Consider the following 16,285-nt stretch of genomic DNA (forward strand, 5'->3'; position numbering starts at 1 on the left):
AGAGCGCATTGATCTGGCGTTGCATTTCTGGAATTTCTTGACTTGCATGTTCATTGCCGGCGCTTTGCTTTGAATGTGTGTTTACTGTCTGCTGAGGGCTTTGTTGAACAGCGTGTATGAAAGAGTAGCTGCCTTTAGTAGCCTCCATGATACGATCGGCCATCGTTGCTGCGTTGACCAATGTCATGTGCTCATCTGAGGATAGAATTGCGCGTATTTGTTCAGGCAGATTCCGGAGCCATAACTGCTTTAGGAGCTCGTCTGTAACCGGTGTAGCTGCGGCCCTTGTCCGCATTTCGGCTAACAGCTGTGACGGTTTGCGGTCACCGAGTGATAAGTCGCTGAGGAGCTTTGTTAGTTTGGTTTGTGTGCTATCGGCAAATTCGTTAATGATTCGAGCCTTGAGGTTTTCGTACATTTCGTTGCGTGTTGGTGGATTGGTACGGAAATCAGCTAGTTTGTACATAACGCGCGTAGGCAGATGTCCAATTATGGTATAGTATCGTTTTTTGTCTGACACGATACCTGCCGCTTCAAATGCCGCCTCGACATGCCAGAACCATAGGTCGGTATGTTCTTCAACGAAATCTCGGAGCTTAACTTTCCCATGGTCCAGGGTGTCCACTCGCATTGGTGCCTATTGCTCTGGAGCCGGTGTCTCTTGCTCGTCGTTGAGCATACTTTTATTTTCGAAAGATTTCTCACTTGTGGGGGTAGCCAGTATGTTCTGCCGCTTCGTCGGGGTCACCAGTATGGATCTTCTTTGAATTGATTAAAAAACGTGCTTCAACTTTTGGTTATGGTAATACTTTTTATTTGGAAAAGTGGCGTGTTCTAACTGGATATGGGTAAAAGAATGGTGTGATCTCTGTAAGAAAGAATAATGACAGTTCTGCTAACTACGATGCAGATACATAAATTAATGAGTGCTGCCAAACCATCGAATTGATGGTGCTGCCCTTGGCTGATAGGTGTGTAGGTACTACACTGCCACAGGTCCATAATCTGCACAAATATTATTGGCGGCTTGAGATGCATTTTTGCCTTTATCGTAGTAGTGCTGTAAAATATGCCGTATTTTCTCTTTATTTTGTTCCATGTTTGCGACGCTATTACTCACGAACGACTTAAAAGAAACAACAATCAATCAAACACGTGTTAGCGCGTGAAATGAGCTTTCCAAAAAGGTATAGCATGACCCGATGCGACGAATAAAACTAGAACTACGCGCTTTCAGCGCCAACTAGAGACAATACTGCAGGACTTTTTTGACACCCCAATATTTATTGTAAATATGTAATTGTTCAAAATAGTGAAATTAATTTAAATATTTCGACATTGGTTAGTTAAAATGCCTGATGAAACCAGTTTGACAGACCATGAACAAGGTATTATAAAAGGAATGCATGACAGCGATGCCAATATCACCAATACCGCAAAAAAAGTAAACCGACACCGGAACTTCATCTCTCATTACCTAAAAAATTTAAGTCGATATGATACAATTCGACGAAGTGGGCGGAAAAGCAACGTTGATTTGCGTTGCAAACGGCAAATACAAGGACATGCTGATGCTGTGGGTGATTTAATGTGTAGCGAAAAAATTTAAGGTCGTATGGGTCTCCAAATAACTGACAGTCGAATAGTGGAAAGAATCCTTAAAAATCCATTACTGACACATACCTCTATGGTACCTAAACCCAAGCCTTCACAGCGACATTTAAAAGCTCGCATGCAAGTTGCAAATAAGTACCAATTTTAATGCTAAGAATGGCATAACGTAACTTTTATTAATGAAAAAAAGTTCAATCTAGATCACCCTGATAGTTGCATATAGGAGAAATATGCGCCAGAATCGGTGATCCTGTTTTAAGCGAGGATTTGGCGGTGGCAGTGGGATGATATGGGCCGCGTTCTGCTATAGGGAAGAGCCATATATGTGCTACATCTCTACCCTTAATAGAATTTGGTGGCAATTTATATGGCAACGACAGGACTTTTCTGTAGGCCTATGTTTCAATACACACAGTTCAGGTCACCAAATCCTTCTTTACAGGGCGAAAAATACCTGTATTGAACTGGTGCGCCTTAATTCCGGGCCTAAATCCGATCGAGATACTCTGGGGTATCGTCTCTGACAAAGTGTTCAAGAACGGTATACAGTTTGAGACAGCAAGGACCTTAAAAAGGCAATAGACCAAGAATGGGTCACTGTTGACCCAGCCCACCTTAAAGTCTGGGTGGACTAGATTCTGTCCCGACTTAATTCCGTAGTACTGAATAATGGTAATAATATTGACCATTAATGGAGTCATGTGTAGAAGTTCACGCAAGTGAGGAAAGTTCTCTGATCGCCATTCACTTGAGAGTGGCCAGAAACGATTCTTTTACATATGACTCAAGCAGCTCATGACTTCCGGTCTTTGACCAAGTATACTCTGGGTAGCCTAAGAACATCCGTTTGAAGGCGAGCTAAAGTGAGAAGGCGAAACATCCCCTGCATAGGGTTGTGGGCTGGGTTTGGGACCCACCCCCAATGAAAAAGCGTAAACAGCCTCGGATGAGAGACCCCTCTTTTGATGACGACCATGGCAAACGAAAAAAGGACTATGATTTGAGGGCATGCACCTGGAATGTCCGGTCCCTTAATTGGGAAGGCGCCGCTGCCCAGCTGGTTGATGTCCTCGTAAAGATAAAGGCTGACATCACCGCCGTCCAAGAAATGCGATGGACGGGACAAGGACAGAAACGAGTAAGTCCTTGTAACATTTACTACAGTGGCCATATAAAGGAGCGCAAGTTTGGTGTTGGATTCGTGGTGGGAGAGAGACTTCGTCGCCGAGTACTATCATTCACTCCGGAGAATGAACGTCTAGCCACAGTCCGCATCAAAGCGAGGTTCTTCAACATATCGCTGATTTGCGCCCACGCCCCGACGGAAGAGAAGGACGATATGACCAAAGATGCCTTTTGTGAGTGCCTGGAGCGCACTTATGAGAGTTGCCCCCGCCACGATGTCAAAATCGTGCTTGGCGACTTTAACGCCAGGGTGGGCAAAGATGGTATCTTTGGCACTACGGTCGGTAAATTCAGCCTCCACCAGGAAACATCCCCAAATGGGTTGAGGCTGATCGACTTCGCCGGGGCCCGAAATATGGTTATCTGTAGTACTAGATTCCAGCATAAGAAGATCCATCAAGCTACCTGGCTGTCTCCGGATCGAAAAACCACCAACCAGATCGATCATGTTGTGATAGACGGAAGACACGTCTCCAGTGTTTTAGATGTGCGTGCGCTCCGAGGTCCTAACATCGACTCGGACCACTATATTTTTGCAGCCAAAATTCGCACCCGCCTCTGTGCAGCAAAAAACAGGCGCCAGCAAACACAAGGAAGGTTCGAAGTCAAGAAGCTGCAATCACAACAGACAGCTGAACGATTCTCTACTCGGCTTGCACTCCTGCTCTCTGAGAGCACTCGCCAACAACTCGGTATAAGGGAACTGTGGGACGGCATTTCAAACTCCTTACGTATAGCTGCAACCGAAACCATTAGTTTTCGGAAAGTGCAAAAGAACAGCTGGTACGACGAGGAGTGCCGTGTCGCAGCGGAGAGAAAACAGGGCCCGAATCGCGGCACACGTTAACGAGCGAAATTTAAGAATATTTTTTGTTTTCGGATCGTTGTAGTCGCTATCGAATAGGCACTTTCGAAATTTGAAATTTTCTCATTCGATAACGAGTTCTTGTTTGTACGAAAGAATCGAAATTTCATTCGTTAGCTATTTGAGAAACGTTATAGCACAAATTGAAAAAAAAATTTGAGTATATCCGCTAAAAAAAGTCCGAGGGGCAAAATGTAAGTAATTTTTCATTTATTTAGTTTATTTAACATGTGATATAATTATAACTAATAATTTAAGGACCAATGTAAACAAAATAAATATGCGTCAAAAAAATTTGATGAGTGACTTTATGCTACAGCATCAGGACTTGGCAAAAAATATTTTGCCTAATTGTGGGCAAGGCAAAGTTGCAGCAAATAAGCTATGGGAGGCGTTGACTTTAAAACTGAACGCTGCCGGGCCACCGATGAAAGATGCTAAATCTTGGCGAAAAGTAAGATAAAGAAAATAATAGATGTTTAATATAATAATAAAATACAAAAATAGGTATTTGCTGACCAGAAGCACAACATAAAAAAGAAAATTTCTTTCAACAAAGCCTCAAAACAAAGGACTGGTGGTGGTCCGTACGAGGAAAAGCTATTAACTGCAGCAGAAGAGCAACTCCTCCAAGCTACGGGGATAGATGTTGCTGTAGAAGGGTTGACCGTAGTAAAATCTTTTGGAAATGTAGAGCCCGAAGAAGGATTAAATGAGTTGGTAGAAATGATTATAGATAGCGAGGAAGAAGAAGATCCGACTCCATCCACCAGTCGCAGTGCGACAAAGTCATGTAAAGCGAAGCCCACTGTCGAAAGTGAAAAGCTTTCTCTTTTAAAATGCAATTTACGCGCATATGAAGTAACGCAAGCGCAAATAAATAAAAATATTGAGAAACTACTTGCGCTAAAGCAGAGATCTCTCCAAATAAAAGAAGAGGCACATGCTCCAGATATGAAAATAAAAGCTGTAGAGTTGGAGATTAAAACTCATGAGCCTGATATTTTAAAGAGAAAAATCCATAAATAAATACCAATATATAGGATATGTTAATTCCAAGTTCTTTATTGAAAATATATTTGTTAAAATAAAATACTTATGAATTCAAATGTTGTTGGAACGTTTAATTCAATTATTATCTAAAGACAACACAATATGATCTCTAATTTTATGACCAATTTTGGTTAATTGAGTCTCATTTCCGGTATCTATTTCTGTATCATTATTTTCGTTTACAAAATATCTGCAATATGTTGAATTTTTATATTGTATGCAAATGTTATGCAACGCTGCACATACATTGCCGAATTTTGCCATCTTTTCAGGACTATACCGACTTCTTTTATCATTGGTAAGAATTTTCCACCGGCCTTTCAGTATACCAATGGTTCGTTCAACAATACAGCGTGCTTTTGCATGGATTTCATTAAACCGTGCTTGGCACGAGCCAACTTCGGGGTTTCTAAATGGTGTCAAACACCATGGTTCCAAAGGATATCCAGAATCTCCTGTTAATTGAGAAAATACGTAGATATGTTTATAAATATATTTTGCAGCTGTATAAGTGCATATATTACCCAAAAGCCAGACATTGTTGTTTTGATTATATGCTTCCTCCAAAAATCTCCTCTGCGCAGAATGCTTCCATACAAAGGAATCGTGAGCGGCTCCACCATATTTTGAATCAATAGCTAAAATTCGATGTTCGTAATCACAAATCTGCAAATATATATATGTACATACATACATATTCGTAAGTATGTGGTCTACAAATCCAAATATATATGTATATAAATGCATATGTTATGTATTTATGAGTACATCCATGTGTACATATATGCGACTTACTACCATTGAATTAAGACTGTGGTATCCTTTTCTGTTGAAAAACATATGTTCATTCACAGTTGGTTTTTGAAGGCCAAAATGTGTACCGTCAATACATCCGATAACTAAACATTTGTATATTTATTTTTAGCATCTTTATTTAGTCGACAACATACCTCCTGGAACTTTATATTTCTCAACAAAGTATTCTGCGCACTTAGATAAACGGTTTGGCGAAAACTTAATGAAATGTGGACAAAGTTTTGTCTCCATTTCATTAACTACGTCCCCTACAATTCTACACACTGTGCTTTGACACATTCCAATTAAAAAGTCGTTTCCAACTGAGTGTTTATAGCCTCCACTCGCCAAAAGGGAATTGAAGAATTGGTGGTACCGCGGTTGACAAATGTCCGTTAAATTCTATTTCCGATAAGATGAATGTAAATGCGTCTTTGGTCAGTCTAAACCGCTTCCTGAATCTGTAAATTATTTAAAATAATAATATCTATACCAAGTTAAACGATGTAATTAAAAATGTTCTTACGCTGCTTCAGGTAAAGCCAGGGGATTACTTTTGTCACGGATCCTGGTCCTTATGGCCATTTGCTCATGTTCTTCATCTGATTCAGATGAACTTGAATAAAAAAACACGTTGGGGTTCATTTTTTTTGCCTGCAAAAACTAAATTTAGTAAATTTATATATGTATAAACGTATATTAAATTTGAATATTTACATTCAATTCCAATTCAAATATTTCTTTCTTTTGTTTTGTTTCGTTATTCGAAAATGTCATTTAGAGCTACACCAGGGAAGTTATTTCATAAAATTTCTATTCGTTTCGTATCGAGTGCGACGATCCGCACACTCGACACGTTACGAAATTTCATTCGATACGATTACTTGCTCGCTCACGACTGCCGCGATTCGGGCCCAGGCTGCCTACCTCGCAACGTTACGATCGACCACAACACGTGCGGGATGGGATAGATACCGAGCGTTGAAGAGGGAAGCGAGACGCATTTGCAGACAGAAGAAGAAAGAGGCCGAAATAAGTGAGTACGAACAGCTTGATAAGCTGGCTGCCGACAGGGGTAATGCTCGAAAATTCTACGAAAAAATGCGACGGCTTACAGAAGGTTTCAAGACCGGAGCATACTCCTGTAGAACCCCCAAAGGTGATCTAGCCACCGATGCCCAGAGCATACTTTGATTATGGAGGGAACACTTCTCCAGCCTGCTGAATGGCAGTAAACACATAACACCAGGAGAAGGCGAACCCGATTCCCCAATCGATGACGATGGAGCAGACGTTCCATTACCCGGCCATGAAGAAGTTCGAATAGCAGTTGCCCGCCTGAAGAACAACAAAGCGGCAGGGGCAGACGGATTGCCGGCCGAGATATTCAAACACGGCGGCGAAGAACTGATAAGGAGCATGCATCAGCTTCTTTGCAAAATATGGTCGGATGAAAGCATGCCCAACGATTGGAATTTAAGTGTGCTATGCCCAATCCATTTAAAAAGAGACCCCACAATCTGCGCCAACTACCGTGGGATAAGCCTCCTCAACATCGCGTATAAGGTTCTATCGAGCGTATTGTGTGAAAGATTAAAGCCCACCGTCAACAAACTGATTGGACCTTATCAGTGTGGCTTCAGACCTGGTAAATCAACAACCGACCAGATATTCACCATTCGCCAAATCTTGGAAAAGACCCGTGAAAGGAGAATCGACGCTCATCACCTATTCGTCGATTTCAAAGCTGCTTTCGACAGCACGAAAAAGAGCTGCCTTTATGCCGCGATGTCTGAATTTGGTATCCCCGCAAAACTGATACGGCTGTGTAAACTGACGTTGAGCAACACGAAAAGCTCCGTCAGGATCGGGGAGGACCTCTCCGAGCCGTTCGATACCAAACGAGGTTTCAGACAAGGCGACTCCCTATCGTGCGACTTTTTCAATCTGCTGCTGGAGAAAATAGTTCGAGCTGCAGAACTCAACAGAGAAGGTACCATCTTCTATAAGAGTGTACAACTGCTGGCGTATGCCGATGATATTGATATCATCGGTCTCAACACCCGCTCCGTTAGTTCTGCTTTCTCCAGACTGAACAAGGAAGCAACGCAAATGGGTCTGGCAGTGAACGAGGGCAAGACGAAATATCTCCTGTCATCAAACAAACAGTCGTCGCACTCGCGACTTGGCACACACGTCACTGTTGACAGTCATAACTTTGAAGTTTTAGATAATTTCGTCTCTCTTGGAACCAGCGTAAACACCACCAACAATGTCAGCCTGGAAATCCAACGCAGGATTACTCTTGCCAACAGGTGCTACTTCGGACTGAGTAGGCAATTGAAAAGTAAAGTCCTCTCTCGACGAACAAAAACCAAACTCTATAAGTCGCTCATAATTCCCGTCCTGCTATATGGTGCAGAGTCTTGGACGATGTCAACAACCGATGAGTCGACGTTGCGAGTTTTCGAGAGAAAAGTTCTGCGAAAGATTTATGGTCCTTTGCGCGTTGGCCACGGCGAATATCGCATTCGATGGAACGATGAGCTGTACGAGATAGACGACGACATTGACATAGTTCAGCGAATTAAAAGACAGCGGCTACGCTGGCTAGGTCATGTTGTCCGGATGGATGAAAACACTCCAGCTCTGAAAGTATTCGACGCAGTACCCACCGCGGGAAGCAGAGGAAGAGGAAGACCTCCACTCCGGTGGAAGGACCAAGTGGAAAAGAACCTGGCGTCGCTTGGAATATCCAATTGGCGCCACGTAGCGAAGAGAAGAAACGACTGGCGCGCTGTTGTTGACTCGGCTATAATCGCGTAAGCGGTGTCTACGCCAGTAAAGAAGAAGAAGAACATCATATATACATAATCATTAAAAATAATAAAAAAAAAAAGTACCAAATATGCACATATAAATATTTAGTACTAAGACTATTTTCGTTTAACTTCCTTATTACATATATTTGAAATTTGTTACTACTTTAGGTTTGTTTAAATGAGTATCCCCGAACTTAAACCGGAAAAACTAGCACACACTAATACTTGACGACACCACACTCGCACACAAGACAACTCACCACACTTGTACATCCACACACTCGGCATAAAGGATGGTCCCCTGAGTAGATTCAACACAATTGGTTCTAAGCAATTCGTTCGATACATACATACATTTCGACCGTCAACGTTCGCATACACACTCTGCCGCTTCGACACCTCACGACACCTCCAATTAAAAAATCCAACCACGATTCGGGCCCACTCGATCGCCAGCAGTGACAAATCGTTCCGGGATTTGGAATACCGCCGCCTCGCCCGTCGATATAATATTTAATAATATTGTATAATCAGATCAGCAAATTTAAATTTAAATAAAATTGTTGAAAACCCAAATGTATAAAAAAAAACCGGATGTTTTTTATTTAATTTAATGCAGTGGTGAGTGCTCTCCAATATATCTAATATACATTTTGTACATGGTCCTTCGAGCCTTAACGAAAGGCACCTATAACAAATTAAAAAAAAATAATAACAATAATAAAAAAATTTGGTGGCAATCGATATATCCATATAATATATGCATAAAGTGCTGTGGAGAAAACTAAAATACAAAGTGCAGTGACACAAACGGGACAAAAAAAATAATAAAAAACAAGGACAGCAATCAAGTGAAAAGAGCGCAGTGTGCTCAAATCAAAAAACAAAAAGTGAAAAACTGCGGTAGATATATACACAAAAAAGACATAAATTAAAAAAGTGCAGTGGAACGAAAAAACAAAAACCAAAGATGCAGTGACAAAGACATAAACTTAGAAAACCAAAGCATACAAAACTTTACAAACAAAAAACACCTAAACCGGGCGCGAAACTCCCAAAATAAACAAATCAATTTCAACAAACAAAAACGCGCGAAACCTAAGCACAAAACATACATACATAAATCGGGCGCGAAAAACTAAAGCACCAATAAAACGAAACAAGCGGGCGCGAACATTAAAACAAATATACATATGTATGTACACACAACAACCCGGCAGCACTGGAGCACAGGACGGGGACCAAGAGGAGGTGATAGGGCAACATATCGCTCATTTGCTGCAAGACCGGCATAAATCAAAAAACGTGATTTTTGAGTTAATGCTGCAGAATTGTTCGTTATATCTTACTTCATGTTGAGTGAAAAATTCATATGAATACCTCTTATATGCTCCGCTTGAGAAGAGGTGTAAGGTTGGAGTCGCCGTGTAAGGTTATAGTCAGTTGAAAACTTTAAACGCGTTTTCTGGAAAAACGATTTTTTTGACTTATGCCGGTCTTGCAGCAAATGAGCGATATGTACATACGTACACCCTACAAAACATACCATACCGAGTACAAAGTGAGCGTATTATTTTCATCCTAATTTAATATATGCAAATATGTGCGATTCATATTACAGTTTTATCTGATATAAAACTTGTAATAAAAAACGGCTAGATACAAAAAAAATCCAAATGCGGTAAAAGCCTCAATACCGCTTAGCGCAATATAAATACATATGATACATATATACCATATATGTATACATAAAGCACCTTTCAACAAAATAAATACTAAATACCTCTTATACTTGCTCAAGTAATAAGCAGGATTGCTTAAAATTTGTAAGCGAAGGCTAACATTAAAATCTTAACATAAAAAACAACACATAAAATAAATTTTAAACAGACATATGTACATACATATTCGCATATATATCAAGTGGAAATATATTTCTCTTTATATATTCTTAATATACAAAAACTGTTCACAGAAACGCTAACGTACAATTACATGCTTATAACAGCAGACATTATTACAACATTTTGATTACTATACATACTTACATACATACATAAGGGCATAGGGAACATACCTGCACAAAACTTATTTCATTTTTCCGCTCGCTTCGCAGTTCGAACATACATATATACATGTACCACCGTATATGCAAACATATATCTTATATTTAAATATAAAAGTTCAAAGTCCATATTTGCAATGCCTCTTGTTCTTTGGCAAACAAAAACAAGCAGGATTGTGTACAAAAAGCTAATTAATCTCCTAACGAGTTCTAAATTGCTTACGAACAAAGCATATGCTCTCAATTGCACAAAACATAAGCAACTTCATAAGCACATACAAACATACACATAAGTCGAAGTATTAGGGTGTACCTATATACAAAATATTCGGACATAAAATATTTTAATTAATAAAAAGTACGGTTTTTAATAGCAATTCACAATTCAAAATAAAACATAAATAAAACTAATACTACTGCAAATAAATACAAAACGATATTAATAAAATATACGTTTGTACCGATATAATCTGAAAAAACTCTTATTTATTTAAAAAAGAATATACAATTTATTGCACTTTTCGCACCTATTAAATACTACAAATCAGTTTACACTGAAAAAAATTTAGTTCATTTTGACAAATATTTTAATACATAATATAACAAAAATGGTTAATAACAAAAATCAAAGTACACCTGGAGCTACACGCTCAAAACAGGCTATTAAATTCATTTCAGAAAGTGACAGTTTAACAAGATACTGCACTAGATTTGCCGCTTCACCGATTCACGAAAACTCGGAATCGTTATTAGAAGTAAAAGGCCAAAATCTTAAAAATTTTTGAACTCGCCTCCAATCGGCTCATGACGCCATTGTAGAATCTGACGATTCAGATCTACCTCAAAATTTTAAATCATCGGCTTACGATGTTTACGAAAACTGCTTGGACCAATATGAAGAAACGAAAGCTATGATCTCCGATCAATTAAAGCTCATTAAAGCAATTACACCTACTCCCCACAGTAGAGTAGAGCTGCCACAAATAGTCAATCAAGAGGCAAGTTCAGGCATCCAACTCGAGGTGCCTGCATGTGATACAGAAACCTTTTACGGAGGTCCCTTCCGGGACATGTTCACAGCCGTTTACATCAACCATCCACAACTATCAAAGGCACAAAAACTGTATCACCTCCGATACAAAACAAAAGGCTAAGCAGGCGAAATAGTTAAACAGTTCGCATTAAATGACGACAATTTCAATTTGGCTTGGGAAGCTCTAAAGGCTAGATTTGAAAACGAAAGAATACTGGTCGATAAGCAAGTAACGACACTATTAAACTTGCCTAAAATTAAGAAAGAAACAAGTGTAGAATTCATTAAACTAGAATCCACTGTTTCTAATTGTTTGTCGGTTCTATCGACACTTAATATCCCCACAGTCAGCTGGGATCCTATTCTGGTAAACATTTGCACCGCCGCATTACCAGAAAAGTCGCTCTCATCACGAAAAAAGTGCCCAACGTGGCAACAAATTAAAGATTTTCTCACCACCCAATATGAAATTGCGGAAAGGTTAGAAGAAAAAATAATCAGAAATAAGAACATTAAACACGACCAAAATAAAAGCTTCAATAGACCCCAAGCTAGAAGCAAAAACAAATCAAATAGAATTTTTAACAAAATACAAGCGTTCACATCCGAACAGAGAAAACATACGTCATGCGAACTATGCACAAGAAAGCATAAACTTAAAACTTGCGAAAAGTTTAAAAAATTAAACAATAACGAAAGGAACAACTTTGTCATATCAAAAAGACTCTGTACAAACTGCTTGTCCCATACACATAATTTTAAAAATTGCAAAAACAAATTTAACTGCTTATATTGTCAGAAAAGACATCATACAATGCTTCATTACAGAAGATATCCGATCTCTCTCCAAAAAAGCGCATTTACAAACTTAACCACGGGTTCAATTGCAAAAGTAAATCACGAAAGCCAAAATACTAAAAATTGCCAAGAGACACCATGTTGCTCAAAGGCACAAAAAGTTCAAACGCTGCACAGCGAAACACAAAGTGGACTAGTTACAGAACTAGTTACAACCACACCAACTCAAGTTGAGAAAAAATCAAATCAATGCCTTAATTCACAATTAAGGAAATATCAAGAGATTGGGAAACTTCCCCGAATATTAAACAAAACTAAAGTAGATCAGTATTGTGAGGACTTCTCTAAAGCCACATCTACGCGATCAAATAATGGCCAGTACGTCCCACGACAACCTTTAGAGCCACAATTGTGCAACATCCCACATATTGACAGAAAAAACAAAGTCAGAATTCAATCTGACAATAATAAACATTCAAATATTTGTCACTTTTCGGCCCCCCAGGGTGGCTTTCGCCACTTATGATTACTGACGCAAGATTTATGGGACGAACAAATGAAACCGAACTAAAATTTCGCAGATATAAATACAGCGATGAGTAAACTATTCCCCACATACCAAGCTAATACGGTTTCTGAATATCCAATTACTATTTCAATATGGCAAAATGTAAATAATACGGCTTATATCTTCAATTGCACATATTAGAAAGTCAAAAAATCGAGATATTTCGTTCAATATTGCTTCATAGCTAAATTTTCAAATTATGAGTAAAAACTCAAAAAGGAAGTCAAGGGATCACCATACTACCAATTCGATACAGTGACGCACCTAGGCTTAACAAAAGCAAAGGTAGCTCTTATCGCACCTACATTAGCGCTTCTTATAAGGGTAGTTGGTGAGAATCTGTTGTACAACTTGAACATACAACTTAAAAAATTATTATTCTAATGAAGCCGTTCGCAATAACCGGCCACTTGCTCTCAAGAACCCTCTAATTCGACAGCTCAAAACTCAAGGCTAAAGAGCACGCACTCTGGCCATATCTGAGTCAGACGTGGCGTCGCTATATTTCATAAAAATAAAAATAAATAAAAACCATTTCAAAAAAAAGCAAAGAATATATAACCGATATACCAAATCAATAAAATGAGAAATTGTAAATAACCGCTAGTAAAATAAATAGAAGCAAACAATTTTTTTTACTATAATAATAAGTCGTCAAAACACGCAAAAGGAAATTACTACCTCAAGCACCACTACTTACATAAAATCCAAATTTATATTAAAACCAAAATAGCTTTTTACAGCTAATATTCTGCAACCTCGGCTACTTCGCCAACAGCCGAATTACATGTATCACCTTATATAAAACACTGGGCAAAATATTCGCCTAGGGGGCCCAGGATGTTTAAATGAGTTAAGCATCCCCCCACTTAAACCGGAAAAACTAGCACACACTAATACTTGACGATACCACATTCGCACACAAGACAACTCACCACACTTGTACATCCACCCACTCGGCATAAAGGATGGTCCCCTGAGTAGATTCAACACAATTGGTTCTAAGCAATTCGTTCGATACATACATACATTTCGACCGTCAACGTTCGCATACACACTCTGCCGCGTCGACACCTCACGACACCTCCAATTAAAAAATCCAACCACGATTCGGGCCCACTCGATCGCCAGCAGTGACAAATCGTTCCCGGATTTGTAAAAACCGCCGCCTCGCCCGTCGATATAATATTTAATAATATTGTATAATCAAATCAGCAAATTTAAATTTAAATAAAATTGTTGAAAACCCAAATGTATAAAAAAAACCGGATGTTTTTATTTAATTTAATGCAGTGGTGAGTGCTCTCCAATATATCTAATATACATTTTGTACAAATAGTAGTATTTATTTTTTTGAATTATAAACATTTTAATTTAACTTAGCACTAATCGGTGCACAATATTTTTGGTTAATCTGTCTCGAACTAACACAAATAAAAAAAATTACGGGTTCCACCTGGTGCGTTCAAGAAGAAAAAGCCGCCTTGTTTAGCAGCCTGACTGTTGCTAATCTCATTATAAATAATCTTTTGTTTAGCTGTCAATAATGGCTCACTGTTCGCGATAATTGTAGCTAAACTACCATGGTCATATTGATGCTATTTCAAATGATTGTTGTTTTTGTAGAACAATATTTGTAATTTTTGCGGGTGACATATCCACATGTGAACGAATATAAGTATGTATTAAAGGGTTGCAAGAATTAATTCACGCTATGAATGCAACAGAGAATTTATGAATTCATCTCATAACTTGAGTTGAGCGCCGACGCTGAGTTGAAATTACTCGTATGTGAATGCAGATACAGAGAAGACATTGTGAGTTGTTGTTTATCGCTAGCAGGTAGACTCAGCTCAGAGAACGTATAATATAGAGAAGGTTCAATTGCGGACAAGCGTGTGAACTGTCAAGAGCTAACAAAATCCTATTAGTGGATTTCACCACTTTTGGCTGAGAAGGGGAAAGGTTAACAGTGCTGAGCGAACAGAGCTGAGCATTCAATGAAAATTATGCTCAGAAATATACATTGCTATTACAGACGTACGTGTGTTGCTCCTTTGCTTATATTTTTATATGTTTCATGCAAAATTGATAATATTGTAATGAAATTATGCTATTTCAAGGTCATATTTGTAGTTAATGTGTGAATAAGAGTTAATTTTTAAATATTTCTTATCTTTGATAATATAATATAATTTCATATTCATGTACATAGTATATATGCTATATATGTGATATATTATCGTAATATCCTAAACACATAATATATTACAATAATAATATATGTAAATCGCACCTCTTATCATTTAAAACTTTCATACCCATCTATTCTGCAGATATGTATGCAAGTACAAATCAATTTCAAATCAAGATATTATCATTTATCAGTAATATAAAAAGCGCGCGCTTCTCTATATTTACGTACACACATGTATGTATACACAACCAACATTCAAATATGTGTACACATTAGGGTGATTCAAAAAAATTTTTTTATTTTTTTTTCAATTGGTACTCGCAAAAATGGGTTCCTAGACACCTCTACGAAAGCCTCTCCAAATATGAGATTTTAATTGTAACGGGAAGGTCCTCCGCCTAACGGTTTTCTATTTTTTCTTATTATCAGATAGAAAAATTTATATCGCGCTTCCAACTACTTGAAAAAATGTCTTGTTAATTAGGTTTTGTAGAAAATTGAATGCTCTAAAGTATGGTCTCGTATGATTTTTTCGTGAACCCAACCGTTTAAAAGATATTAACAGTTAAAATTTGATGATTTTTGGGGAAATTTTTTATTTCTTAATAATTTTATAACTCAATGAAAAAAAATTATTACGAATAGGTTTTTGGAGAGGCTAACTTAGAGGTGCTTAGGAACCTATTTTTCAGAGTACCAAACGAAAAAAAAAATTATTATTTTTTGATCCACCCTAATATGCACTGATTTTTGACGTTGAATATCTCGTAAACGCTTAACTTTATCGAAAAATTACCGTAGACCATTTTTATAGAGCAGTAAATTTCCTACAAAACTATGAGTTTCATCATTCATAATAATTTTTTTTCATTGAGTTATAAAATTAATAAGAAATAAAGAATTTTTCCAAAAATAGTCAAATTTCAACCGTTAATATCTTTTAAACGGTTGGGTTTACGAAAAAATCATACGAGACCATATTTTAGAGCAATCAATTTCCTACAAAACCTAATTAACATGATATTTTTTCAAGTAGTTAGAAGTGAGATATAAATTTTTCTATCTGATAATAAGAAAAAATAGAAAACCGTTAGGCGGAGGACCTTCCCGTTACAATTAAAATCTCATATTTGGAGAGGCTTTCTTAGAGGTGTCTAGGAACCTATTGTTGCGAGTACCAATTAAAAAAAAAAAAAAAATTTTTTGAATCACCCTAGTACACATGTAAATATGTCACCCGCAAAAAGTATAAATATTGTTCTACAAAAACAAGAATCGTTCAAATAGCAT

The 16,285-nt window shown here is 38.0% G+C and overlaps 2 protein-coding genes across 16 annotated transcripts in view; both read left to right on the forward strand.

Annotated features, from left to right (window-relative positions):
• The window catches only part of LOC125779099 (glutamate receptor ionotropic, kainate 2), a 2,985,835-nt gene that overhangs the window by 2,475,619 nt on the left and 493,931 nt on the right, over positions 1-16,285 (forward strand). The gene's annotated exons all lie outside the window — the stretch shown is intronic.
• LOC125779134 (craniofacial development protein 2-like) lies at positions 940-8,494 on the forward strand. The gene is made up of 2 exons (XM_049459750.1): positions 940-4,118; positions 4,172-8,494. Exon 1 carries the CDS (start codon positions 2,537-2,539, stop codon positions 3,644-3,646), a length of 1,110 nt encoding a protein of 369 aa, XP_049315707.1. The 5' UTR covers positions 940-2,536; the 3' UTR covers positions 3,647-4,118; positions 4,172-8,494.

This window comes from Bactrocera dorsalis, chromosome 6, assembly GCF_023373825.1.
Source record: "Bactrocera dorsalis isolate Fly_Bdor chromosome 6, ASM2337382v1, whole genome shotgun sequence".
Taxonomy (NCBI): domain Eukaryota; kingdom Metazoa; phylum Arthropoda; class Insecta; order Diptera; family Tephritidae; genus Bactrocera; species Bactrocera dorsalis.